Source organism: Panulirus ornatus, chromosome 36 (genome assembly GCF_036320965.1).
Source record: "Panulirus ornatus isolate Po-2019 chromosome 36, ASM3632096v1, whole genome shotgun sequence".
In the NCBI taxonomy this organism is placed as follows: Eukaryota; Metazoa; Arthropoda; class Malacostraca; order Decapoda; family Palinuridae; genus Panulirus; species Panulirus ornatus.
Genome location: NC_092259.1, coordinates 17212239 through 17239315, shown reverse-complemented (window position 1 = coordinate 17239315; position 27077 = coordinate 17212239). Strand labels below are relative to the sequence as shown.

Genomic DNA, 27077 nt, shown 5'->3' with positions numbered 1-27077 from the left:
GCGTACCACCACCACACAGCTCCTCCCTCACCCACCACAGATGCGTACCACCACCACACAGCTCCTCCCTCACCCACCACAGATGCGTACCACCACCACCAACATCTGGGTCATCTGGTGGTGCCGTGGTACAACACCTGCGTCGTCTGCCACCCTCACACACACACATGCTGGACAACATGTGTGTGTGAGGGTTGTGCACTAATAGGTCTCGCTGGGCGAGCGCGCGCGCTCGCGCGCAGCCATGCCAAACACCAACCTTTTAGAAAATGGTGGCGCGTTGACCCACTGGCAAACAACTTCGCCAACAACTTCAAACTTAATCTTTCGTGCACGGCGAACTGTACGACGCTCCAGGGGTCGTACCCGTCGTGCACGGCGAACTGTACGGCGGTCCAGGGGTCGTACCCGTCGTGCACGGCGAACTGTACGGCGCTCCAGGGGTCGTACCCGTCGTGCACGGCGAACTGTACGGCGCTCCAGGGGTCGTACCCGTCGTGCACGGCGAACTGTACGACGCTCCAGGGGTCGTTCCCGTCGTGCACGGCGAACTGTACGGCGCTCCAGGGGTCGTACCCGTCGTGCACGGCGAACTGTACGACGCTCCAGGGGTCGTACCCGTCGTGCACGGCGAACTGTACGACGCTCCAGGGGTCGTACCCGTCGTGCACGGCGAACTGTACGACGCTCCAGGGGTCGTACCCGTCGTGCACGGCGAACTGTACGACGCTCCAGGGGTCGTACCCGTCGTGCACGGCGAACTGTACGACGCTCCAGGGGTCGTACCGTCGTGCATGGCGAACTGTACGGCGCTCCAGGGGTCGTACCCGTCGTGCCGTGCGAAGCTGTACGACGCTACAGGGGTCGTACCCGTCGTGCACGGCGAACTGTACGACACTCCAGGGGTCGTACCCGTCGTGCTCCTGGGTCGTGCTCAACCTCACATACAAGTGACTGCAAGCTGAGTACCATCCAGGAGGTATAATGCTCTACTGTGGGGCAGTGGTACCATCCAGGAGGTATAATGCTCTACTGTGGGGCAGTGGTACCATCCAGGAGGTATAATGCTTCACTGTGGGGCTGTGGTACCATCCAGGAGGTATAATGCTTCACTGTGGGGCAGTGGTACCATCCAGGAGGTATAATGCTTCACTGTGGGGCAGTGGTACCATCCAGGAGGTATAATGCTTCACTGTGGGGCATTGGTACCATCAGAGTAAGCTTCAACTGGGTAGTACCATCCAGGAGGTATAATGCTTCACTGTGGGGCAGTGGTACCATCCAGGAGGTAAAATGCTTCACTGTGGGGCAGTGGTACCATCCAGGAGGTATAATGCTTCACTGTGGGGCAGAGTGTACCATCCAGGAGGTATAATGCTTCACTGTGGGGCAGTGGTACCATCCAGGAGGTATAATGCTTCACTGTGGGGCAGTGGTACCATCCAGGAGGTATAATGCTTCACTGTGGGGCAGTGGTACCATCCAGGAGGTATAATGCTTCACTGTGGGGCAGTGGTACCATCCAGGAGGTATAATGCTTCACTGTGGGCAGTGGTACCATCCAGGATGGTATAATGCTTCACTGTGGGGCAGTGGTACCATCCAGGAGGTATAATGCTTCACTGTGGGCAGTGGTACCATCCAGGAGGTATAATGCTTCACTGTGGGGCAGTGGTACCATCCAGGAGGTATAATGCTTCACTGTGGGGCAGTGGTACCATCCAGGAGGTATAATGCTTCACTGTGGGGCAGTGGTACCATCCAGGAGGTATAATGCTTCACTGTGGGGCAGTGGTACCATCCAGGAGGTATAATGCTTCACTGTGGGGCAGTGTACCATCCAGGAGGTATAATGCTCCTACTGTGAGCCAGTGGTACCATACCAGGAGGTATAATGCTTCAACTGTGGGGTCAGTGGTACCATCCAGAGGTATAATGCTTCACTGTGGGCACTGGTACCATCCAGGGAGGTATTATGCTTCACTGTGGGCAGTGGTACATCCAGGAGGTATAATGCTTCACTGTGGGGCAGTGGTACCATCCAGGAGGTATATTGCTCTACTGTGGGGCAGTGGTACCATCCAGGAGGTATAATGCTTCACTGTGGGGCAGTGGTACCATCCAGGAGGTATAATGCTTCACTGTGGGGCAGTGGTACCATCCAGGAGGTATAATGCTCTACTGTGGGCCAGTGGTACCATCCAGGAGGTATAATGCTCTACTGTGGGGCAGTGGTACCATCCAGGAGGTATAATGCTCTACTGTGGGGCAGTGGTACCATCCAGGAGGTATAATGCTTCACTGTGGGGCAGTGGTACCATCCAGGAGGTATAATGCTCTACTGTTGGCCAGTGGTACCATCCAGGAGGTATAATGCTCTACTGTGGGGCAGTGGTACCATCCAGGAGGTATAATGCTCTACTGTGGGGCAGTGGTACCATCCAGGAGGTATAATGCTCTACTGTGGGGCAGTGGTACCATCCAGGAGGTATAATGCTTCACTGTGGGGCAGTGGTACCATCCAGGAGGTATAATGCTCTACTGTTGGACAGTGGTACCATCCAGGAGGTATAATGCTCTACTGTGGGGCAGTGGTACCATCCAGGAGGTATAATGCTCTACTGTGAGCCAGTGATACCATCCAGGAGGTATAATGCTCTACTGTGAGCCAGTGATACCATCCAGGAGGTATAATGCTCTACTGTGGGGCAGTGGTACCATCCAGGAGGTATAATGCTCTACTGTGAGCCAGTGGTACCATCCAGGAGGTATAATGCTCTACTGTGAGCCAGTGGTACCATCCAGGAGGTATAATGCTCTACTGTGGGGCAGTGGTACCATCCAGGAGGTATAATGCTCTACTGTGAGCCAGTGATACCATCCAGGAGGTATAATGCTCTACTGTGAGCCAGTGGTACCATCCAGGAGGTATAATGCTCTACTGTGAGCCAGTGGTACCATCCAGGAGGTATAATGCTCTTCTGTGGGGCAGTGGTACCATCCAGGAGGTATAATGCTCTACTGTGAGCCAGTGATACCATCCAGGAGGTTTAATGCTCTACTGTGAGCCAGTGGTACCATCCAGGAGGTATAATACTCTACTGTGAGCCAGTGGTACCATCCAGGAGGTATAATGCTCTACTGTGGGGCAGTGGTATCATCCAGGAGGTATAATGCTCTACTGTGGGGCAGTGGTACCATCCAGGAGGTATAATGCTCTACTGTGAGCCAGTGGTACCATCCAGGAGGTATAATGCTTCACTGTGGGGCAGTGGTACCATCCAGGAGGTATAATGCTCTACTGTGAGCCAGTGGTACCATCCAGGAGGTATAATGCTCTACTGTGGGGCAGTGGTACCATCCAGGAGGTATAATGCTCTGTGAGCCAGTGGTACTATCCAGGAGGTATAATGCTCTACTGTGGATCAGTGATACCATCCAGGAGGTATAATGCTCTACTGTGGGGCAGTGGTACCATCCAGGAGGTATAATGCCCTACTGTGAGCCAGTGATACCATCCAGGAGGTATAATGTTCTACTGTGAGCCAGTGGTACCATCCAGGAGGTATAATGCCCTACTGTGAGCCAGTGGTACCATCCAGGAGGTATAATGCTCTACTGTGGGGCAGTGGTACCATCCAGGAGGTATAATGCCCTACTGTGAGCCAGTGATACCATCAGGAGGTATAATGTTCTACTGTGAGCAGTGGTACCACCCAGGAGGTATAATGCCTTACTGTGAGCAGTTGGTACATCCAGGATTGTTAATGCCCTAACTGTGAGCTGTGGTTTTCTATCCAGGAGGTATAATGCTTACTGTGGATCAGTGATACCATCCAGGAGGTATAATGCCCTACTGTGGGCAGTGGTACCATAAGAGGTATAATGCCCTATGTGAGCCGTGATACCATCAGGAGGTTTAATGTCTCTACTGTGAGCAAGTGATACCAATCCAGGAGGTATTTATGCTCTACTGTGAAGCCAGTGATACCATCCAGGAGGTATAATGGCCCTACTGTGAGCCATTGAGGTGATAACATCCAGGAGGTATAATGCTCTACTGTGTGCGTGATTCATCCAGGAGTATAATGCTCTACTGTGAGCCAGTGATACCACCAGGAGGTCTTAATGCTATACTGTGAGCCAGTGGTACCATCTAAACTAGCGAGATGGTATAATGCTCTACTGTGGGGCAGTGGTAACCATCAAGGAGGATAATGCTCTAATGTTGTGCCATGTGATACCATCAGGAGGTATATTGCTCTACTGGTGAGCCAGTTGGTCCATCCAGGAGGTATATGCCCTACTTTGAGCCAGTGATACCATCCAGGAGGTTATAATGCTCTACTGTGAGCCAGTGATACCATCCAGGAGGGTATAATCTTTCACTGTGGGGCATTGGTACCATCCAGGAGGTATAATGCTCTACTGTGAGGCCAGTGATACAATCCAAGAGGTATAATGCTTCACTGTGAGGGCAGTGTTACCTGTCAGGAGGATGCTCTACTGTGGTACCATCCAGGAGGTATAATGCTGCACTGTGAGCCAGTGGTACCATCCAGGAGGTATAATGCTCTACTGTGGGGTAGTGATACCATCCAGGAGGTATAATGCTCCACTGTGAGCCAGTGGTACCATCCAGGAGGTATAATGCTCCACTGTGAGCCAGTGGTACCATCCAGGAGGTATAATGCTCTACTGTGGGGTAGTGATACCATCCAGGAGGTATAATGCTCTACTGTGAGCCAGTGGTACCATCCAGGAGGTATAATGCTCTACTGTTAGCCAGTGGTACCATCCAGGAGGTATAATGCTCCACTGTGAGCCAGTGGTACCATCCAGGAGGTATAATGCTCTACTGTGGGGCAGTGGTACCATCCAGGAGGTATAATGCTCTACTGTTGGCCAGTGGTACCATCCAGGAGGTATAATGCTCTACTGTGGGGCAGTGGTACCATCCAGGAGGTATAATGCTGCACTGTGAGCCAGTGGTACCATCCAGGAGGTATAATGCTCTACTGTGGGTCAGTGATACCATCCAGGAGGTATAATGCTCTACTGTGGGGCAGTGGTACCATCCAGGAGGTATAATGCTGCACTGTGAGCCAGTGGTACCATCCAGGAGGTATAATGCTCTACTGTGGGGCAGTGGTACCATCCAGGAGGTATAATGCTCTACTGTGAGCCAGTGATACCATCCAGGAGGTATAATGCTCTACTGCGGGGCAGTGGTACCATCCAGGAGGTATAATGCTCTACTGTGGGGCAGTGGTACCAGCGAGGAGGTATAATGCTCTAGTGTGGGGCAGTGGTACCATCCAGGAGGTATAATGCTCTACTGTGGGGCAGTGGTACCAGCGAGGAGGTATAATGCTCTACTGCGGGGCAGTGGTACCATCCAGGAGGTATAATGCTCTACTGTGGTGCAGTGGTACCAGCGAGGAGGTATAATGCTCTAGTGTGGGGCAGTGGTACAGTAGATATAGTACCAGCTGCCAGTATAATACATGCAGGTCACCCCCACACACAGGTGTGGGGCGACTGTGGGTAAAGTACAGGAAGGTACGAGTCAGTCAGGGTTGCCATCGTGTGGGCAGACACAACAACCAACGTGGCATTGGCAATACTTACTTCTGGCTCCTGCCTCCTGCTGGCCCGCCGTAGGGGCGAGGAGGCGGTCCCACAACATCTAAGTTGGTCCTTAAGCACATGCTGCTCCCGAGCCTCACATATATCCTTCTTTTCCTGAACAGCGATAATAAGAAGAGGTCACGTTTTCTTGGTTTGTTTACTTAACTACCAACACTATAGTCACTCTGGACTGCAAGATATGGATTATTTGCTGAAAATAAAATATTTATCTCAATATCGAACTGAAGATAACTTAATTAACACTGATAGTTGATCACTAATTAACGGTACGATTATTCGACACAGTAGCCCCCCCCCCCCCCCTCCTGGGGTCCGGCCACCGTCTCCCGCAATGCACTCATCATGGGGGGGGGGGGGGGTGAGAGTGAGTGAGTGAGTGAGAGTGAGAGGTGAGAGAGAGAGACGGAGGGAGGCAGGGATACGCCAGTATGGCGTCCGCTTCGACCAACTCTCGTTCCCGCGACTCACACACACACACACACACACACACACACACACACACACACACGGGCTGTGAGTGTGGGGGGGTGGGCGCGTCGTGGTCACCACCGTGTGGGCCAGACGGGCCAGGTAAGGCCAGGTGAGAGGGGTGGAAAGGGAGACGGTGGGGAGGAGAGGTGGGCGACCGGCCCTCTCACACTGCTAACCTCACAACAACTGAACACGGTCGACCAGCCAGCCAGCCAGCCAGGCACGCACGGGTCCACCACACTCAGGCACCGGCTGCCACCACCACAGCCAACACCCAGCCACCACATCATGCCCCTCTCCCTCAGCCAACACCCAGCCACCATCATGCCCCTCTCCCTCAGCCAACACCCAGCCACCATCATCATGCCCCTCTCCCTCAGCCAACACCCAGCCACCACATCATGCCCCTCTCCCTCAGCCAACACCCAGCCACCACATCATGCCCCTCTCCCTCAGCCAACACCCAGCCACCACATCATGCCCCTCTCCCTCAGCCAACACCCAGCCACCACATCATGCCCCTCTCCCTCAGCCAACACCCAGCCACCATCATGCCCCTCTCCCTCAGCCATCACCACCTCTCTCTCCCTCACTCTCACCTCTCACACTAATACTGCCCCGTGTGTGATGAGTGGGGGGGGGGGGGCAACATAGCGGGGCTAGGGGCCCCCTTTCCGCCCCCCCCCCCCCCCGTCCTGCCCCGCCAGCTGACGCAAGGCGGGCCTCCCCCACCCCCTCCCTCCCTCCCTGCTGGCCCTCTCCAACATCACCACGCATGACGCAACTCCTCCAACACACCATATCCTCCAACAACAAACTCCGGCACATATACTGCACACAACTGACCACCTCCTCCAACACCAAGCTGGGCTACTCCTCCAACACATTCTTCCTCCAACACCATACCGGATACCTACTCCAACACCATACCGGATACCTACTCCAACACCATACAGGACACCTGCTCCAACACAATGCAAGACATCCGCCACCATAACCCTCGTCTCCATCACCAACACTCCTCCCCCCCCTCACTTAACCATACCTCAACACATCTGGCCACAGGAGAGGCAGGCCAGTGAGGGAGGAACCACCTCCTTCTGAATATCACACGAGATAACCAACTCCCTCCCCCGCTCGCACTTCGCCCCTCCCCCACTCGCACTTCGCCCCTCCCCCACTCGCACTTCGCCCCTCCCCACTCGCACTTCGCCCCTCCCCCCACTCGCACTTCGCCCCTCCCCCGCTCGCACTTCGCCCCTCCCCCCACTCGCACTTCGCCCCTCCCCCGCTCGCACTTCGCCCCTCCCCCACTCGCACTTCGCCCCTCCCCGCTCTCACTTCGCCCCTCCCCCCACTCGCACTTCGCCCCTCCCCCGCTCGCACTTCGCCCCTCCCCCCACTCGCACTTCGCCCCTCCCCCGCTCGCACTTCGCCCCTCCCCCACTCGCACTTCGCCCCTCCCCCGCTCGCACTTCGCCCCTCCCCCACTCGCACTTCGCCCCTCCCCCACTCGCAGTTCGCCCCTCCCCCGCTCTCACTTCGCCCCTCCCCCACTCGCACTTCGCCCCTCCCCCACTCGCACTTCGCCCCTCCCCCGCTCGCACTTCGCCCCTCCCCCACTCGCACTTCGCCCCTCCCCCACTCGCACTTCGCCCCTCCCCCGCTCGCACTTCGCCCCTCCCCCACTCGCACTTCGCCCCTCCCCCACTCGCACTTCGCCCCTCCCCCACTCGCACTTCGCCCCCTCCCCCACTCGCACTTCGCCCCTCCCCCCACTCGCACTTCGCCCCTCCCCCACTCGCACTCCGCCCCTCCCCCACTCGCACTTCGCCCCTCCCCCACTCGCACTTCGCCCCTCCCCCCCACTCGCACTTCGCCCCTCCCCCCCTCGCACTTCGCCCCTCCCCCCACTCGCACTTCGCCCCTCCCCCACTCGCACTTCGCCCCTCCCCCACTCGCACTTCGCCCCTCCCCCACTCGCACTTCGCCCCTCCCCCACTCGCACTTCGCCCCTCCCCCCACTCGCACTTCGCCCCTGCCCTACTCGCACTTCGCCCCTCCCCCGCTCGCACTTCGCCCCTGCCCTACTCGCACTTCGCCCCTCCCCCACTCGCACTTCGCCCCTCCCCCACTCGCACTTCGCCCCTCCCCCACTCGCACTTCGCCCCTCCCCCACTCGCACTTCGCCCCTCCCCCCGCTCGCACTTCGCCCCTCCCCCACTCGCACTTCGCCCCTCCCCCACTCGCACTCCGCCCCTCCCCCACTCGCACTTCGCCCCTGCCCTACTCGCACTTCGCCCCTCCCCCGCTCGCACTTCGCCCCTGCCCTACTCGCACTTCGCCCCTCCCCCCACTCGCACTTCGCCCCTCCCCCACTCGCACTTCGCCCCTCCCCCCACTCGCACTTCACCCCTCCCCCACTCGCACTTCGCCCCTCCCCCGCTCGCACTTCGCCCCTGCCCTACTCGCACTTCGCCCCTCCCCAACTCGCACTTCGCCCCTGCCCTACTCGCACTTCGCCCCTCCCCCGCTCGCACTTCGCCCCTGCCCTACTCGCACTTCGCCCCTCCCCCACTCGCACTTCGCCCCTGCCCTACTCGCACTTCGCCCCTCCCCCGCTCGCACTTCGCCCCTGCCCTACTCGCACTTCGCCCCTCCCCCACTCGCACTTCGCCCCTTCCCCCCCCCCCAGCCAACGAGCACACAGACACTAGTGCCAGCAGGAAGGTCAGGTCAGGTCTCACCCCTCACCACATGACTGGCCTCTGGTGGGGGTAGGGGGAATGGGGGCCCCCGGTGGGGGGGAAGGGATCGTTCAACATTTTTGACTCAGTGGTGGGCTTATGTTCGGGTTGCCAAGGTAGGTAGTCATGATGACACAAGTGTTTGAGATGCACGCAGGAAAATGTGCCACACACCATTATGAAGAACACAGCATGCACGACCACAGGAGAAGCTCTCATCAATACCACAGCTTGTCTTCACACATGTCATACATGTCGAATATATATTATTATTATTATTATTTTGCTTTGTCGCTGTCTCCCGCGTTTGCGAGGTAGCGCAAGGAAACAGACGAAAGAAATGGCCTAACCCACGCACATACACATGTATATACATACACGTCCACACACGCAATATACATACCAATACATCTCAATGTACACATATATATATATACACACACAGACATATACATATATACACATGTAAACAATTCATACTGTCTGCCTTTATTCATTCCCATCGCCACCTCGCCACACATGGAATAACATCCCCCTCCCCCCTCATGTGTGCGAGGTAGCGCTAGGAAAAGACAACAAAGGCCCCATTCGTTCACACTCAGTCTCTAGCTGTCATGTAATAATGCCCGAAACCACAGCTCCCTTTCCACATCCAGGCCGCACAGAACATTCCATGGTTTACCCCAGACGCTTCACATGCCCTGATTCAATCCATTGACAGCACGTCGACCCCGGTATACCACATCGATCCAATTCACTCTATTCCTTGCCCGCCTTTCATCCTCCTGCATGTTCAGGCCCCGATCACTCAAAATCTTTTTCACTCCATCTTTCCACCTCCAATTTGGTCTCCCACTTCTCCTCGTTCCCTCCACCTCCGACACATATATCCTCTTGGTCAATCTTTCCTCACTCATTCTCTCCATGTGCCCAAACCATTTCAAAACACCCTCTTCTGCTCTCTCAACCACGCTCGTTTTATTTCCACACATCTCTCTTACCCTTACATTACTTACTCGATCAAACCACCTCACACCACATATTGTCCTCAAACATCTCATTTCCAGCACGTCCACCCTCCTGCGCACAATATATATATATATATATATATATATATATATATATATATATATATATATATATATATATATATATATATATATATATCATACTATGTCGCTGTCTTCCGCGTTAGCGAGGCAGCGCAAGGAAACAGACGAAAGAATGGCCCAACCCACCCACATCGACGTCCACACACGCACATATACATACATATACATTTCAACGTATACATATATATACATACACAGACATATACATATATACACATGTATATAATTCATACTTGCTGCCTTTATTCATTCCCGTCGCCACCCCGTCACACATGAAATGCAAAAGGCCACATTCATTCACACCTAGTCTCTAGCTATCATGTATAATGCACCGAAACCACAGCTCCCTTTCCACATCCAGGCCCCACAAAACTTTCCATGGTTTACCCCAGACGCTTCACGTGCCCTGGTTCAATGCAGTGACAGCACGTTGACCCCGGTATACCACATCGTTCTAATACACTCTATTCCGTGCACGCCTTTCACCCTCCTGCATGTTAAGGCCCCGATCGCTCAAAATCTTTTTCACCCCATCCTTCCACCTCCAATTTGGTCTCCCACTTCTCCTCGTTCCCTACACCTCTGACACATATATCCTCTTTGTCAATCTTTCCTCACTCATTCTCTCCATGTGACCAAACCATTTCAATACACCCTATTCTGCTCTCTCAACCACACTTTTTATTACCACACATCTCTCTTACACTTTCATTACTTACTCGATCAAACACCTCACACCGCATATTGTCTTCAAACATCTCATTTCCAACACATCCACCCACCTCCGCACAACCCTATCTATAGCCCACACCTCGCAACCATATAACATTGTTGGAACCACTATTCTTTCAAACATACCCATTTCTGCTTTCCGAGATAATGTTATCGCCTTCCACACATTTTTCAACGCTCCCAGACCTTCGCCCCCTCCCTCACCCCGTGACTCACTTCCGCTTCCATGGTTCCATCCGCTGCCAGATCCACTACCAGATATCTAAAACACTTCACTTCCTCCACTTATTCTCCATTCAAACTTTCCTCCCAATCAACTTGTCCCTCAACCCTACTGTACCTAAAATCCTTGCTCTTATTCACATTTACTTTCAGCTTTCTTCTTTCACACACTTTACCAAATCCAGTCACCAGCTTCTGCAGTTTCTCACCGCAATCAGCCACCAGCGCTGTATCATCAGCGAACAACAAATGACTCACTTCCCAAGCCCTCTCATCCACAACAGACTGCATACTTGCCCCTCTCTCCAAAACTCTTGCATTCACTTCCCTAACAACCCCATCCATAAACAAATTAAACAACCATGGAGACATCACGCACCTCCCACGCCATATACTCTTAATACCTTCCACAGAGCATCTCTATCAACTTTAACATATGCGTTCTCCAGATCCATAAATGCTAAATACAAATCCATTTGATTTTCTAAGTATTTCTCACATACATTCTTCAAAGCAAACACCTAATCCACACATCCTCAACCACTTCTGAAACCACACTGCTCTTCCCCAGTATAATGTTATGTACATGACTTTACCTTCTCAATCAATACCCTCCCATATAATTTCCCAGGAATACTCAATAAACTTATACCCCTTTGCCTGTACAATGGGACTACGCATGCATTCCGCCAATCCTCAGGCACTTCACCATGAGCCATACATGTATTGAATATCCTCACCAACTAGTGAACAACACAGTCACCCTCTTTTTTTAATATATATATATATATATATATATATATATATATATATATATATATATATATATATATATATATATATTCCTATGAGTCCACGGGGAAAATGAAACACGATAAATTCCCAAGTGCACTTTCGTGTAATAATCACATTATCTGGGGAGATACAAGAAAGAAATATAAGTCAATTGATTACACAGGTTGGAAAATCTAATACTTCGATCTAATTATGTTGTGGGTGAAGAAGATAAAAGACCAGAGGTTAGCCAAGCCCTAAGGAGGAGCCACAATCGTGGGAACGACACAAAACTCGACCATTTTGAAGGTAATATAAATCGGAAAATGAGTGTCTAGTGGCCGGTAACCTGGACACTGTGGTGAATGGCTCTGTATAATGTACGAAGAAGGGATGGGAACACGGGTGCCTCCAGCCTCACACAAAGAGGGAATGTTAAGAAAACGGGAGGCAGGGCTTAACCAAAGACGTCACAAAGCAAGGGAGCTTCGAGACGTGTTGTGGAGAGGCGACGCTCCAGCCAGCCGCCATGTGCGAGGTACAAGAGATGGAAGAAAAACGAGATTTGGGAAAGAACGAAAACCAAAAGTTTGGAAGGAATATCGTACACGAAGTCTGAAGAGAATCCAAAACATTTCTACTTATTCATCAGGACTAAGACGTCACCCAGGGTAAGGGATTCAGAGGAGAGAGTTGTAGGGGATGTGGTGAGGATACGACAGGATCTGCAGGACGGGTTCACAAGCGCTGTCACACCGGACATCATCACGGCGCAGCTACGATGAGAAGGTAAGTGGAGCAGGTCATAGAAACCAGTGAGACCTCGAGAAAAAAATACAGCATACTGAAGTGTCTTGACCCATATGTGTTGAAGATGTGAGGAACCAACAGAAATATTGGTGAGGGAGGGAGGGAGGGAGGGAGGGAGGGAGGGAGTGAGGGAAGGAGGGAGGGAGTGAGGGAGGGAGGGAAGGAGGGAGGGAGTGTGTCAAGGGGAAAGGAAAAAGGCCAACGTCATGTCTGTCTATAGGAAGCAGGAGACGTGGACGAGTCAATGCAGAGGAGAGCAGGTCTGCCTGACGTGTGTGCTGAGTGAGGAAGTGCTAACCATGATAACCAGGACACAAGTGAACAACGTCCTACACACGAGAAATGACCTGCGTCAGGGGCAACACCGTCTCAGGGGAGCGAGGTCATCTGTAACGACCATCTGACATTTGAATGAGGCAGTTACACGTGGTTACCATCATGGATCAGGCTGGCTGGAGTGGTCGCCCCGGCAATGGTGGACACCATGACACTAAAACGCATGTGAGGCTAATCATGAAACGGAATCATTTACTAATATCAAACAAAATGTGGGTTGACCTCAATCAGATAACTGTAAATGTGTTAGCCAGAACCAAGGTTAACCTGAGTTTGTAACTTGAGAGAGGTCAGGTGGTGGAGGGAGGGTGACCTAACCCCTTCATGTGTTTCTTGATTCCTCTGTCGACCTGGCACAGTGGCGGTGGTGTATTACATTCTGGTCCTCTTGACCTGTCTGATGTCATTATACGAAAGCGCTTGACACTTGGCGTTTTCCGCTTCCTTGTGGTTTTACCTGAATCTTTTGTACACTCGCTTATTGTGTACGTTTTACACACACACACACATACACACACACACATACATAGAGCTTTCGAAACAAAAGTATAAAATGAAGAAATTGAGGGAAGTTGAGACATGGACATGGAGGATCACAGAAGAGGAAGTAAGTTGTTGAACCCTGAAATATAATCACAGATCAGGATCACATAATAGTACAAGGAATTCAAAAGATAATTAACAAGAAAATGGAAATAACAGAATATTTTGTGGAGGGCGTTACCTGAAAGCCAGGAAGGTGTTTGTGGATATTACTGGGAGAGAGAAGAAGAGGATAGGAAATACCCATAACGCAAGTTCCCAAATACTGCTGACGAAAACGGGGGACAGGAAACTGAAGGGAATTCTGGGGATACTCAAGAGAAAGTGATGATGACGGACGGTGAGACACAGAGATCTGGTGTGACACAGAAAGTGATGATGACGGACGGTGAGACACAGAAAGTGATGATGACGGACGGTGAAACACAGAGATCTGGTGTGACACAGAAAGTGATGATGACGGACGGTGAGACACAGAAAGTGATGATGACGGACGGTGAAACACAGAGATCTGGTGTGACACAGAAAGTGATGATGACGGACGGTGAGACACAGAAAGTGATGATGACGGACGGTGAAACACAGAGATCTGGTGTGACACAGAAAGTGATGATGACGGACGGTGAGACACAGGAAGATGTTGACCGCGTTCCAGCCAGGTAGGAGGGGGGTGGGGGGGGGGGGCAAGCAAGAGTGGAGACGGACGAAACTGCTGGTCAAAACACTACTGCAGACCGCCCATGTGACATGAACAGTAAGAGTGTTCAAGACAGTGCTATCCTGAGATAAGTGTTATCACCTTCACTACACAACTTACTGATGACCAGGAGCAACACCCACACCACTGACGCACAACACACACACACACGGAGAGAGAGAGAGAGAGAGAGAGAGAGAGAGAGAGAGAGAGAGAGAGAGAGAGAGAGAGAGAGAGAGAGCCCACACTCCTGATGACCACGCCTGCCACTCGTGCTGACCACGCCTGCTACTCCTGCTGACCACGCTTGCCACTCCTGCTGACCACGCCTTCTATCCGTCAGCAGGTGTGTTCGTGCATGACCACGCCTCCCCAGCCAGCTGACACACCTCCATGTGGTCGTCTTCATCAACATGGCGCGCGGCAACTGACAACATGACGAGGACATGGTCGTCCATATCTCTGACTCCATCATGACTGTACGTCACGTAATATGTACACAAGAAACGTACAACCTCGTAAGTTGTACATGGTAACACTGACCAATATATGGCGTAGAACTTATACAAGTCATGAGTCTGTTGTACACATCAGAGGGGCTGTGAGACACAGTCATTACCAGATGTTCATCATGAGAAACATCCAGACCGAGACGATCAGACCAGCGGGAACACATGTGATCCTGGATGGTTCGAGTCTGATCCCCAGCACATGACGTAATACGACCAGAGAGGAAATACAGTGAAGGAGTTGCGACTCGTGCACGCCACGCACCCCAGCTCGAACCCAAGTGAGAACAAGTGATGGTCAACGGGGTTACGAAGCCGCCACACAAAGCACTTGCGTGAGACATCTGTGAGCAAGTCTTGATCTCTGTGAGGAGGGAGCGGACTGATCTCAAACCTGAGGAGGTCAACACCAACCCAGGGATCACAATGTTACGTTCACGAGGGAAGCCAACACTGAGGAGGTCAACACCAACCCAGGGATCACAATGATGAGGACGAGCCACAGTGGGAGATGGTGAGTACCAGGTCGCTGGAGAAGTGTGCAAGAATCTGTGGGTTGTAACACCATCTTGGGAATCGAGACATTCTAACCAGGTATCGCTGCTCCTCCTCGTGAGTGATGTTACGAAGGCAGCCTGTCTGCTGGTCAATATTAGAATATCATGTCAATATTCGGATCAGGAAATATTCAGCGAAAACTTCACCATCCAGACTATAACACACCATCTAAGTTTGGCCACCAGGCTTATGGAAACAGTAAACAGAGAAGGTTAACAAGACGGCAGCAGACGTGGTAATAGAACTAAGAGAAGTGAGTGACAGCGAAAGGTCAGAAGCCATATACTGGCCAACCATGGAAGACAACCTTCAAGTTTCTTGACCCATCTAATGACTACAGATGAAAAGCTCTTCAAAAGATAAATAAGTTTATGATACGCTCGTTGTCTGTCTTGGACAATCGCATGTTTACCAAATGGCGTCCTAGCTACTTCTCTTCGTTGTATATCAACTGACTGTTATATTTCTCTCTTGTGTCTCTCCTGATGATGTGATTATTACATGAAAGTGCACTTGGGAACTTATCGTGTTTTATTTTCCCCATGGACTCTTAGGAATATATATATATATATATATATATATATATATATATATATATATATATATATATATATATATATATATATATATTTTTTTTTTTTTTCTTTTTTTGCTTTGTCGCTGTCTCCCGCGTCTGCGAGGTAGCGCAAGGAAACAGACGAAAGAAATGGCCCAACCCACCCCCATACACATGTATATACATACGTCCACACACGCAAATATACATACCTACACAGCTTTCCATGGTTTACCCCAGACGCTTCACATGCCCTGATTCAATCCACTGACAGCACGTCAACCCCGGTATACCACATCGATCCAATTCACTCTATTCCTTGCCCTCCTTTCACCCTCCTGCATGTTCAGGCCCCGATCACACAAAATCTTTTTCACTCCATCTTTCCACCTCCAATTTGGTCTCCCACTTCTCCTCGTTCCCTCCACCTCCGACACATATATCCTCTTGGTCAATCTTTCCTCACTCATTCTCTCCATGTACCCAAACCATTTCAAAACACCCTCTTCTGCTCTCTCAACCACGCTCTTTTTATTTCCACACATCTCTCTTACCCTTACGTTACTTACTCGATCAAACCACCTCACACCACACATTGTCCTCAAACATCTCCTTTCCAGCACATCCACCCTCCTGCGCACAACTCTATCCACAGCCCACGCCTCGCAACCATACAACATTGTTGGAACCACTATTCCTTCAAACATACCCATTTTTGCTTTCCGAGATAATGTTCTCGACTTCCACACATCCTTCAAGGCTCCCAGGATTTTCGCCCCCTCCCCCACCCTATGATCCACTTCCGCTTCCATGGATCCATCCGCTGCCAGATCCACTCCCAGATACCTAAAACACTTTACTTCCTCCAGTTTTTCTCCATTCAAACTTACCTCCCAATTGACTTGACCCTCAACCCTACTGTACCTAATTACCTTGCTCTTATTCACATTTACTCTTAACTTTCTTCTTTCACACACTTTACCAAACTCAGTCACCAGCTTCTGCAGTTTCTCACATGAATCAGCCACCAGCGCTGTATCATCAGCGAACAACAACTGACTCACTTCCCATGCTCTCTCATCCCCAACAGACTTCATACTTGCCCCTCTTTCCAAAACTCTTGCATTCACCTCCCTAACAACCCCATCCATAAACAAATTAAACAACCATGGAGACATCACACACCCCTGCCGCAAACCTACATTCACTGAGAACCAATCACTTTCCTCTCTTCCTACACGTACACATGCCTTACATCCTCGATAAAAACTTATATATATATATATATATATATATATATATATATATATATATATATATATATATATATATATATATATATACACCGTCTGTTTACACACGTCTCACTGTAGGTGTAAACAATACACCGTCCCGGACAGTGCCAGACAGCTACCATCATGGTGGAGGTCACTGTGGCAGTGCCCGAGCGCTGCTTCACTGCTAGATCGAGACACTGAGCCAGTGTAGCAGTGAAGAGAGTGACACTGTCTCCTACATATCTATAGTTTCTTATTAGTCACACAGGAAAGTAGACACTTTCTGTACGACAGTAATGACCCCCGTGTTTATGTTGTAGTGTCCTGTAATGATGTGAGTCAGTCAGGTGTTGTTGACTCACCATAACACCTGACTCATTAGGTCATCACCATCGTGTACATGAAACCTCACATACCTGGGGTCATTACCACACACAGGTAAGGTCATGACCCTTGACCCCTGCTGGTCATGCAGGCAACACGAGACAGACGAAGCCAACGTCCTCCCACGTATGTGTATCATACAGGTGGTGGGAGGGAATACGTCACTATCCCACACGATCCCAGCACGGGACATGGGGATCCCACACGATCCCAGCACGGGACATGGGGATCCCACACGATCCCAGCACGGGACCTGGGGATCCCACACGATCCCAGCACGGGACCTGGGGATCCCACACGATCCCAGCATGGGACATGGGGATCCCACACGATCCCAGCACGGGACATGGGGATCCCACACGATCTCAGCACGGGACATGGGGATCCCACACGATCCCAGCACGGGACCTGGGGATCCCACACGATCCCAGCACGGGACATGGGGATCCCACACGATCCCAGCACGGGACATGGGGATCCCACACGATCCCAGCACGGGACCTGGGGATCCCACACGATCCCAGCACGGGACCTGGGGATCCCACACGATCCCAGCACGGGACCTGGGGATCCCACACGATCCCAGCACGGGACATGGGGATCCCACACGATCCCAGCACGGGACCTGGGGATCCCACACGATCCCAGCACGGGACATGGGGATCCCACACGATCCCAGCACGGGACCTGGGGATCCCACACGATCCCAGCACGGGACCTGGGGATCCCACACGATCCCAGCACGGGACCTGGGGATCCCACACGATCCCAGCACGGGACCTGGGGATCCCACACGATCCCAGCACGGGACATGGGGATCCCACACGATCCCAGCACGGGACCTGGGGATCCCACACGATCCCAGCACGGGACCTGGGGATCCCACACGATCCCAGCACGGGACCTGGGGATCCCACACGATCCCAGCACGGGACATGGGGATCCCACACAATCCCAGCATGGGACATGGGGATCCCACACAATCCCAGCACGGGACATGGGGATCCCACACAATCCCAGCACGGGACATGGGGATCCCACACGATCCCAGCACGGGACCTGGGGATCCCACACGATCCTAGCACGGGACCTGGGGATCCCACACAATCCCAGCATGGGACATGGGGATCCCACACGATCCCAGCACGGGACCTGGGGATCCCACACGATCCCAGCACGGGACCTGGGGATCCCACACAATCCCAGCACGGGACCTGGGGATCCCACACGATCCCAGCACGGGACCTGGGGATCCCACACAATCCCAGCACGGGACCTTGGGATCCCACACGATCCCAGCACGGGACATGGGGATCCCACACGATCCCAGCACGGGACCTGGGGATCCCACACGATCCCAGCACGGGACATGGGGATCCCACACGATCCCAGCACGGGACATGGGGATCCCACACGATCCCAGCACGGGACCTGGGGATCCCACACGATCCCAGCACGGGACATGGGGATCCCACACGATCCCAGCACGGGACCTGGGGATCCCACACGATCCCAGCACGGGACCTGGGGATCCCACACGATCCCAGCACGGGACCTGGGGATCCCACACGATCCCAGCACGGGACATGGGGATCCCACACGATCCCAGCACGGGACCTGGGGATCCCACACGATCCCAGCACGGGACATGGGGATCCCACACGATCCCAGCACGGGACCTGGGGATCCCACACGATCCCAGCACGGGACCTGGGGATCCCACACGATCCCAGCACGGGACCTGGGGATCCCACACGATCCCAGCACGGGACATGGGGATCCCACACGATCCCAGCACGGGACATGGGGATCCCACACAATCCCAGCACGGGACATGGGGATCCCACACGATCCCAGCACGGGACATGGGGATCCCACACGATCCCAGCACGGGACCTGGGGATCCCACACGATCCCAGCACGGGACATGGGGATCCCACACGATCCCAGCACGGGACCTGGGGATCCCAGAGTAAAAGTTATTTCCTGAGTGGGACAGAGGAGCGTGCTGGACATGCCAGTCCCTGCGTGGTGACCGTAAGAATGGAAGATACAAACACGTCCAGTGAAGATCATCGTAACCCAGTATCTTCAACTCACAATGGTCAACAATACAAGACTGATGATCGCTCTGCACCCACCCACCCACACCATAACCCTCCACTGTAGGATAGTCTTACTCACACTGTAGGATAGTCTTACTCACACTGTAGGATAGTCTTACTCCTCACTGTAGGATAGTCTTACTCCTCACTGTAGGATAGTCTTACTCCTCACTGTAGGATAGTCTTACCCCCACTGTAGGATAGTCTTACTCCTCACTGTAGGATAGTCTTACTCCTCACTGTAGGATAGTCTTACTCCTCACTGTAGGATAGTCTTACTCCTCACTGTAGGATAGTCTTACTCCTCACTGTAGGATAGTCTTACTCCTCGCTGTAGGATAGTCTTACTTCTCACTGTAGGATAGTCTTATCCCCACTGTAGGATAGTCTTACTCCTCACTGTAGGATAGTCTTACTCCTCACTGTAGGATAGTCTTACTCCTCACTGTAGGATAGTCTTACTCCTCACTGTAGGATAGTCTTACTCCTCACTGTAGGATAGTCTTACTCCTCACTGTACGATAGTCATACTCCTCACTGTAGGTTAGTCTTACTCACACTGTACGATAGTCTTACTCACACTGTACGATAATCTTACTCCTCACTGTAGGATAGTCTTACCCCACTGTAGGATAGTCTTACTCACTCTGTAGGATAGTCTTACTCACACTGTACGATAGTCTTACTCCTCACTGTACGATAGTCTTACTCACACTGTATGATAGTCTTACTCACACTGTACGATAGTCTTACTCACACTGTACGATAGTCTTACTCACACTGTAGGATAGTCTTACTCACACTGTAGGATAGTCTTACCCCCCACTGTAGGATAGTCTTACTCACACTGTAGGATAGTCTTACTCCTCACTGTAGGATAGTCTTACTCACACTGTAGGATAGTCTTACCCCCCACTGTAGGATAGTCTTACTCACACTGTACGATAGTCTTACTCCTCACTGTAGGATAGTCTTACTCCTCACTGTAGGATAGTCTTACTCACACTGTAGGATAGTCTTACTCACACTGTACGATAGTCTTACTCTTCACTGTAGGATAGTCTTACTCACACTGTAGGATAGTCTTACTCACACTGTAGGATAGTCTTACTCACACTGTACGATAGTCTTACTCCTCACTGTAGGATAGTCTTACTCACACTGTAGGATAGTCTTACTCACACTGTAGGATAGTCTTACTCACACTGTACGATAGTCTTACTCCTCACTGTAGGATAGTCTTACTCCTCACTGTAGGATAGTCTTACTCCTCACTGTAGGATAGTCTTACTCCTCACTGTAGGATAGTCTTACTCCTCACTGTAGGATTGTCTTACTCCTCACTGTAGGATAGTCTTACCCCCACTGTAGGATAGTCTTACTCACACTGTACGATAGTCTTACTCCTCACTGTAGGATAGTCTTACTCACACTGTAGGATAGTCTTACTCACACTGTACGATAGTCTTACTCCTCACTGTAGGATAGTCTTACTCACACTGTAGGATAGTCTTACTCACACTGTAGGATAGTCTTACTCCTCACTGTAGGATAGTCTTACTCACACTGTAGGATAGTCTTACTCACAATGTAGGATAGTCTTACTCACACTGTAGGATAGTCTTACTCCTCACTGTAGGATAGTCTTACTCCTCACTGTAGGATAGTCTTACTCCTCACTGTAGGATAGTCTTACTCCTCACTGTAGGATAGTCTTACTCCTCACTGTAGGATAGTCTTACTCCTCACTGTAGGATAGTCTTACTCCTCACTGTTGGATAGTCTTACTCCTCACTGTAGGATTGTCTTACTCCTCACTGTAGGATAGTCTTACCCCCACTGTAGGATAGACTTCCTCCTCACTGTAGGATAGTCTTACTCCTCACTGTAGGATTGTCTTACTCCTCACTGTAGGATAGTCTTACTCCTCACTGTAGGATTGTCTTACTCCTCACTGTAGGATAGTCTTACTCCTCACTGTAGGATTGTCTTACTCCTCACTGTAGGACAGTCTTACTCCTCACTGTAGGATAGTCTTACTCCTCACTGTAGGATAGTCTTACTCACACTGTAGGATAGTCTTACTCACACTGTAGGATAGTCTTACTCCTCACTGTAGGATAGTCTTACCTCCACGGTAGGATAGTCTTACCCCCCCTGTAGGATAGTCTTACCCCCACTGTAGGATAGTCTTACCCCCACTGTAGGACAGTCTTACCTCCACTGTAGGATAGTCTTACCCCCACTGTAGGATAGTCTTACCCCCACTGTAGGATAGTCTTACTCCTCTCTGTAGGATTGTCTTACTCCTCACTGTAGGATAGTCTTACTCCTCACTGTAGGATAGTCTTACTCCTCACTGTAGGATAGTCTTACTCCTCACTGTAGGATTGTCTTACTCCTCACTGTAGGATAGTCTTACTCCTCACTGTAGGGTAGTCTTACTCCTCACTGTAGGATAGTCTTACTCACACTGTAGGATAGTCTTACTCCTCACTGTAGGATAGTCTTACCACCACTGTAGGATAGTCTTACTCCTCATTGTATGATAGTCTTTCCCCCACTGTAGGATAGTCTTACTCCTCACTGTAGGATAGTCTTACCTTCACTGTAGGATAGTCTTACCCCCACTGTAGGACAGTCTTACCCCACTGTAGGATAGTCTTACCTCCACTGTAGGATAGTCTTACCCCCACTGTAGGATAGTCTTAGCCCCACTGTAGGATAGTCTTACCCCCACTGTAAGATAGTCTTATCCCCACTGTAGGATAGTCTTATCCCCACTGTAGGATAGTCTTACCTCCACTGTAGGATAGTCTTACCTCCACTGTAGGATAGTCTTACCCCACTGTAGGATAGTCTTACCTCCACTGTAGGATAATCTTACTCACAATGTAGGATAGTCTTACTCCTCACTGTAGGATAGTCTTACTCCTCACTGTAGGATAGTCTTACACTGTAGGATAGTCTTACTCACACTGTACGATAGTCTTACTCCTCACTGTAGGATAGTCTTACCTGCATTGTAGGATAGTCTTACTCACACTGTAGGATAGTCTTACCCCACTGTAGGATAGTCTTACCCCCCACTGTAGGATAGTCTTACACTGTAGGATAGTCTTACTCCTCACTGTAGGATAGTCTTACTCCTCACTGTAGGATAGTCTTACCTCCACTGTAGGATAGTCTTACTCACAATGTAGGATAGTCTTACTCCTCACTGTAGGATAGTCTTACTCTTCACTGTAGGATAGTCTTACTCCTCACTGTAGGATTGTCTTACTCACACTGTAGGATAGTCTTACTCCTAACTGTAGGATAGTCTTACTCCTCACTGTAGGATAGTCTTACTCCTCACTGTAGGATTGTCTTACTCACACTGTAGGATAGTCTTACCCCCACTGTAGGACAGCCTTACTCCTCACTGTAGGATTGTCTTACTCACACTGTAGGATAGTCTTACCTCCACTGTAGGATAGTCTTACTCCTAACTGTAGGATAGTCTTACCTCCACTGTAGGATAGTCTTACCCCACTGTAGGATAGTCTTACTCCTCACTGTAGGATAGTCTTACTCCTCACTGTAGGATAGTCTTACCTCCACTGTAGGATAGTCTTACCCCCACTGTGGGATAGTCTTACCCCCACTGTGGGATAGTCTTACCCCCACTGTGGGATAGTCTTACCCCCACTGTGGGATAGTCTTACCCCGACTGTGGGATAGTCTTACCCCCACTGTGGGATAGTCTTACCCCCACTGTGGGATAGTCTTACCCCCACTGTGGGATAGTCTTACCCCTACTGTGGGATAGTCTTACCCCCACTGTGGGATAGTCTTACCCCGACTGTGGGATAGTCTTACCCCCACTGTGGGATAGTCTTACCCCCACTGTGGGATAGTCTTACCCCCACTGTGGGATAGTCTTACCCCCACTGTGGGATAGTCTTACCCCCACTGTGGGATAGTTCCTGGCCACAACTGTTACCCACGAACTGCCCTCAGCCCAGGCCTGCTGCTGTGGGGGGGGGGGGTTATCTAAATCAGGTAAATTACATCACAGGTAAACTCCAGCAGCTCAGGTAAACCTTTCTATATCACAGAGAACTACAGAGAAAGTTAGGAAAACTATATCGAAGGTTAGGGAAAGTACAGAGCTACTTTGGGAAATTAACGGTTGTAACAACCATCCTCGCTATATATATATATATATATATATATATATATATATATATATATATATATATATATATATATATATATATATAATTTAAGACCGTCATAAGACCGTCATCAGGGAAACGAGAGAGAGAGAGAGAGAGAGCAGGCTTCACCCCAGCTGACACACCATGCAAGTCATCATGACTTGCATGGTGTGTCAGCTGGGGTGAAGGTTGCTCTCTCTCTCTCTCTCTCTCTCTCTCTCTCTCTCTCTCTCTCTCTCTCTCTCTCTCTCTCTCTCTCTCTCTCTCTCTCTCTCACACACACACACACAAACACAGCAGCCAGACGCCACTATCTGTTTACTGCTGCACGCCAGCCTGGCCTCACTGGCCACGACGGTGGGGTCGTCAACAACAACAACAACAACAACAACCTGCCAGCTGATAGCTACAACAACACACAAAGCTCTAGAAATAGATCCCCGCCCCCCCCCCCCCCCCACCATGTGAAGTGGTTGTCAGCTGCCACGATGACATACACCCAGGGAGAACGTCACGCAGTTGTACAACCCATGGGGTCGTCAGGTGCAAGCTCGTTGGATCATGCCAGAGGTCGTCCACACAGGTATAATGGATCATGCCAGAGGTCGTCCACACAGGTATGATGGATCATGCCAGAGGTCGTCCACACAGGTATGATGGATCATGCCAGAGGTCGTCCACACAGGTATAATGGATCATGCCAGAGGTCGTCCACACAGGTATGATGGATCATGCCAGAGGTCGTCCACACAGGTATGATAGATCATACCAGGGGTCGTCCCAAACCCATCGTAAGGTATACGTAAGGTAAGGTAAGGTGGCAGACCCAGCTGTGGGGGTAGAAGACCTCCCAAACCATCGTAAGGTATACGTAAGGTAAGGTAAGGTGGCAGACCCAGCTGTGGGGGTAGAAGACCTCCCAAACCATCGTAAGGTATACGTAAGGTAAGGTAAGGTGCCAGACCCAGCTGTGGGGGTAGAAGACCTCCCAAACCATCGTAAGGTATACGTAAGGTAAGGTAAGGTCCCAGACCCAGCTGTGGGGGTACAAGACCTCCCAAACCATCAGAAGGTATACGTAAGGTAAGGTAAGGTGCCAGACCCAGCTGTGGGGGTAGAAGACCTCCCAAACCATAGTAAGGTATACGTAAGGTAAGGTAAGGTAAGGTGCCAGACCCAACTGTGGGGGTAGAAGACCTCCCAAACCATCGTAAGGTAAGGTAAGGTGCCAGACCAAGCTGTGGGGGTAGAAGACCTCCCAAACCATCAGAAGGTATACGTAAGGTAAGGTAAGGTGCCAGACTCAGCTGTGGGGGTAGAAGACCTCCCAAACCATCGTAAGGTATACGTAAGGTAAGGTAAGGTGCCAGACGTAGCTGTGGGGGTAGAAGACCTACCAAACCATCGTAAGGTATACGTAAGGTAAGGTACGGTGCCAGACCCAGCTGTGGGTGTAGAAGACCTCCCAAACCTTCGTAAGGTATACGTAAGGTAAGGTAAGGTGCCAGACCCAGCTGTGGGGGTAGAAGACCTCCCAAACCATCGTAAGGTATACGTTAGGTAGGGTAAGGTGCCAGATTCAGCTGTGGAGGTAGAAGACCTCCCAAACCATCGTAAGGTAAGGTAAGGTGCCAGACCCAGCTGTGGGGGTAGAAGACCTCCCAAACCATCAGAGGGTATACGTAAGGTAAGGTAAGGTGGCAGACCCAGCTGTGGGGGTAGAAGACCTCCCAAACCATCGTAAGGTATACGTAAGGTAAGGTAAGGTGCCAGACCCAGCTGTGGGGGTAAAAGACCTCCCAAACCATCGTAAGGTATACGTAAGGTAAGGTAAGGTGCCAGACCCAGCTGTGGGGGTAGAAGACCTCCCTAACCATCGTAAGGTATACGTAAGGTAAGGTATAGGTGCCAGACGCAGCTGTGGGGGGTAGAAGACCTCCCAAACCAATGTAAGGTGATACGTAAGGTAAGGTAAGGTGCCAGACCCAGCTGTGGGGCATAGTACCTCCCAAACATCTAAGGTATCGTAAGTAAGTTAAGTGTAGACCAGCTGTGGGGGTAAAGACCTCCAACCATCTAAGTATACGTAAGGTAAGGTAAGGACCGACCCAGCTTAGGGTAGAAACCTCCCAAACCTCGTAAGGTATACGAAGGTAAGGTAAAGAATGTTAGGCCCCCACCTTGTGGGGGTAAAACCGCCCCCTTTCCCCAAACCATCGTAAGGTATACTTTAAGTTAAGGTAAGGGCCAGACCCAGCTGTGGAGTAGAAAACCTCCCAAACCTTCGTAAGGTAAACGTAGGTAAGGTAAGGTGCAGACCCAGCTTGGGGGGTGGAAGTTATCACCCACATACGTGTTTATTCTGGAGAACACATGATACCAAAAGCAAAGTTCCAACAAAACCAGTGTTTAACAGTTTAAAAAGGTATTCCACTACACAATAGTCTCATATCATTGTTAAGAGAACAAAAATGACAAATTAATGACAAACAAATTTCTTACGTCACGTAAAACTGTAGTGGACATGTACGTGACGTCACTTAGTGGACTTTACGTGCGACACTGTAGTGGCTTTGTACGTGACGTACACGTAGTGGACATTGTACTGACGTACAATGTAGTGGATAATACAAAAACCTAAACAATATAAAGATGAAACGACACATTTTGTACATAATTGTGTACCCCAAAGTAAACCCCATATATATTATCAACATTAAACGGCGAATGTGGTAAAGAAAAGAGACCCAATAAGTTTAACCCGAAGAGCAGAATGGGGAGGCGTGCGTGGTGGGGACTACCGCCCTCCAATGCGTCAGTGGTACAAACCAGCTGGCCACCAGCAGGTGGTCAACGTAAACAATCCACACAAGGCATGCAAACACCGAGACAGTGACCGCTCACTCTGCATGACGACTCTTGCTGCAACATTTGGGTAAACCATCAGAGGTGTCATGCATGTGTTCGCCCATCAGAGGGCATGATGTGTCACGTCATCAAGTGTCATGCATGGGGAAACGTCATCAGAGGGGGTCATGCATGTGTTACGCCATCAGAGGTGTCATGAGTGTTACGTCATCAGAGGTGTCATGCATGGGGAAACGTCATCGAGGTTGCATAATTGTCACTCATCAGAGGGTCATGCATTTTGTTACGTCATCAAGGTGCCCAGCATGGGGTTACGTCATCAGAGGTGCCCATCCCCATGTGTCACTAAACAGGGTGTCATGCATTGTTACGTCATCAGAGGTGTCTGCTGTGCCCGTATCAGGGTGTCTTTCATTGTTCGTCATCAGAGGTGTCTTTCATTGTCACTTTCATCAGAGGTGTCATGCTTGTGTTCTCTCGAGGTGTCATGCAGGGTGTCACGCATCAGAGGGTCATGCTTTG

General features: G+C 50.9%; 1 protein-coding gene across 6 annotated transcripts in view; it reads right to left on the bottom strand.

The window, feature by feature from the left end:
* Positions 1 to 27077, bottom strand: part of LOC139760418 (uncharacterized) — an 857321-nt gene that overhangs the window by 614877 nt on the left and 215367 nt on the right. Inside the window, exons 1-2 of one of the 6 annotated variants that reach the window (XM_071683599.1) lie at positions 6300 to 6346; positions 5632 to 5842 (exon numbers count right to left, since the gene is read on the bottom strand). The exons of 4 other annotated variants lie outside the window; for them this stretch is intronic. In XM_071683599.1, coding sequence (XP_071539700.1) covers positions 5632 to 5711 — 80 coding nt within the window. In that variant the 5' untranslated portion in view covers positions 5712 to 5842; positions 6300 to 6346. Of the gene's footprint in view, positions 1 to 5631; positions 5843 to 6299; positions 6347 to 27077 lie in introns of those variants that run through there. One more of the 6 variants, XM_071683594.1, reaches the window with a different exon arrangement.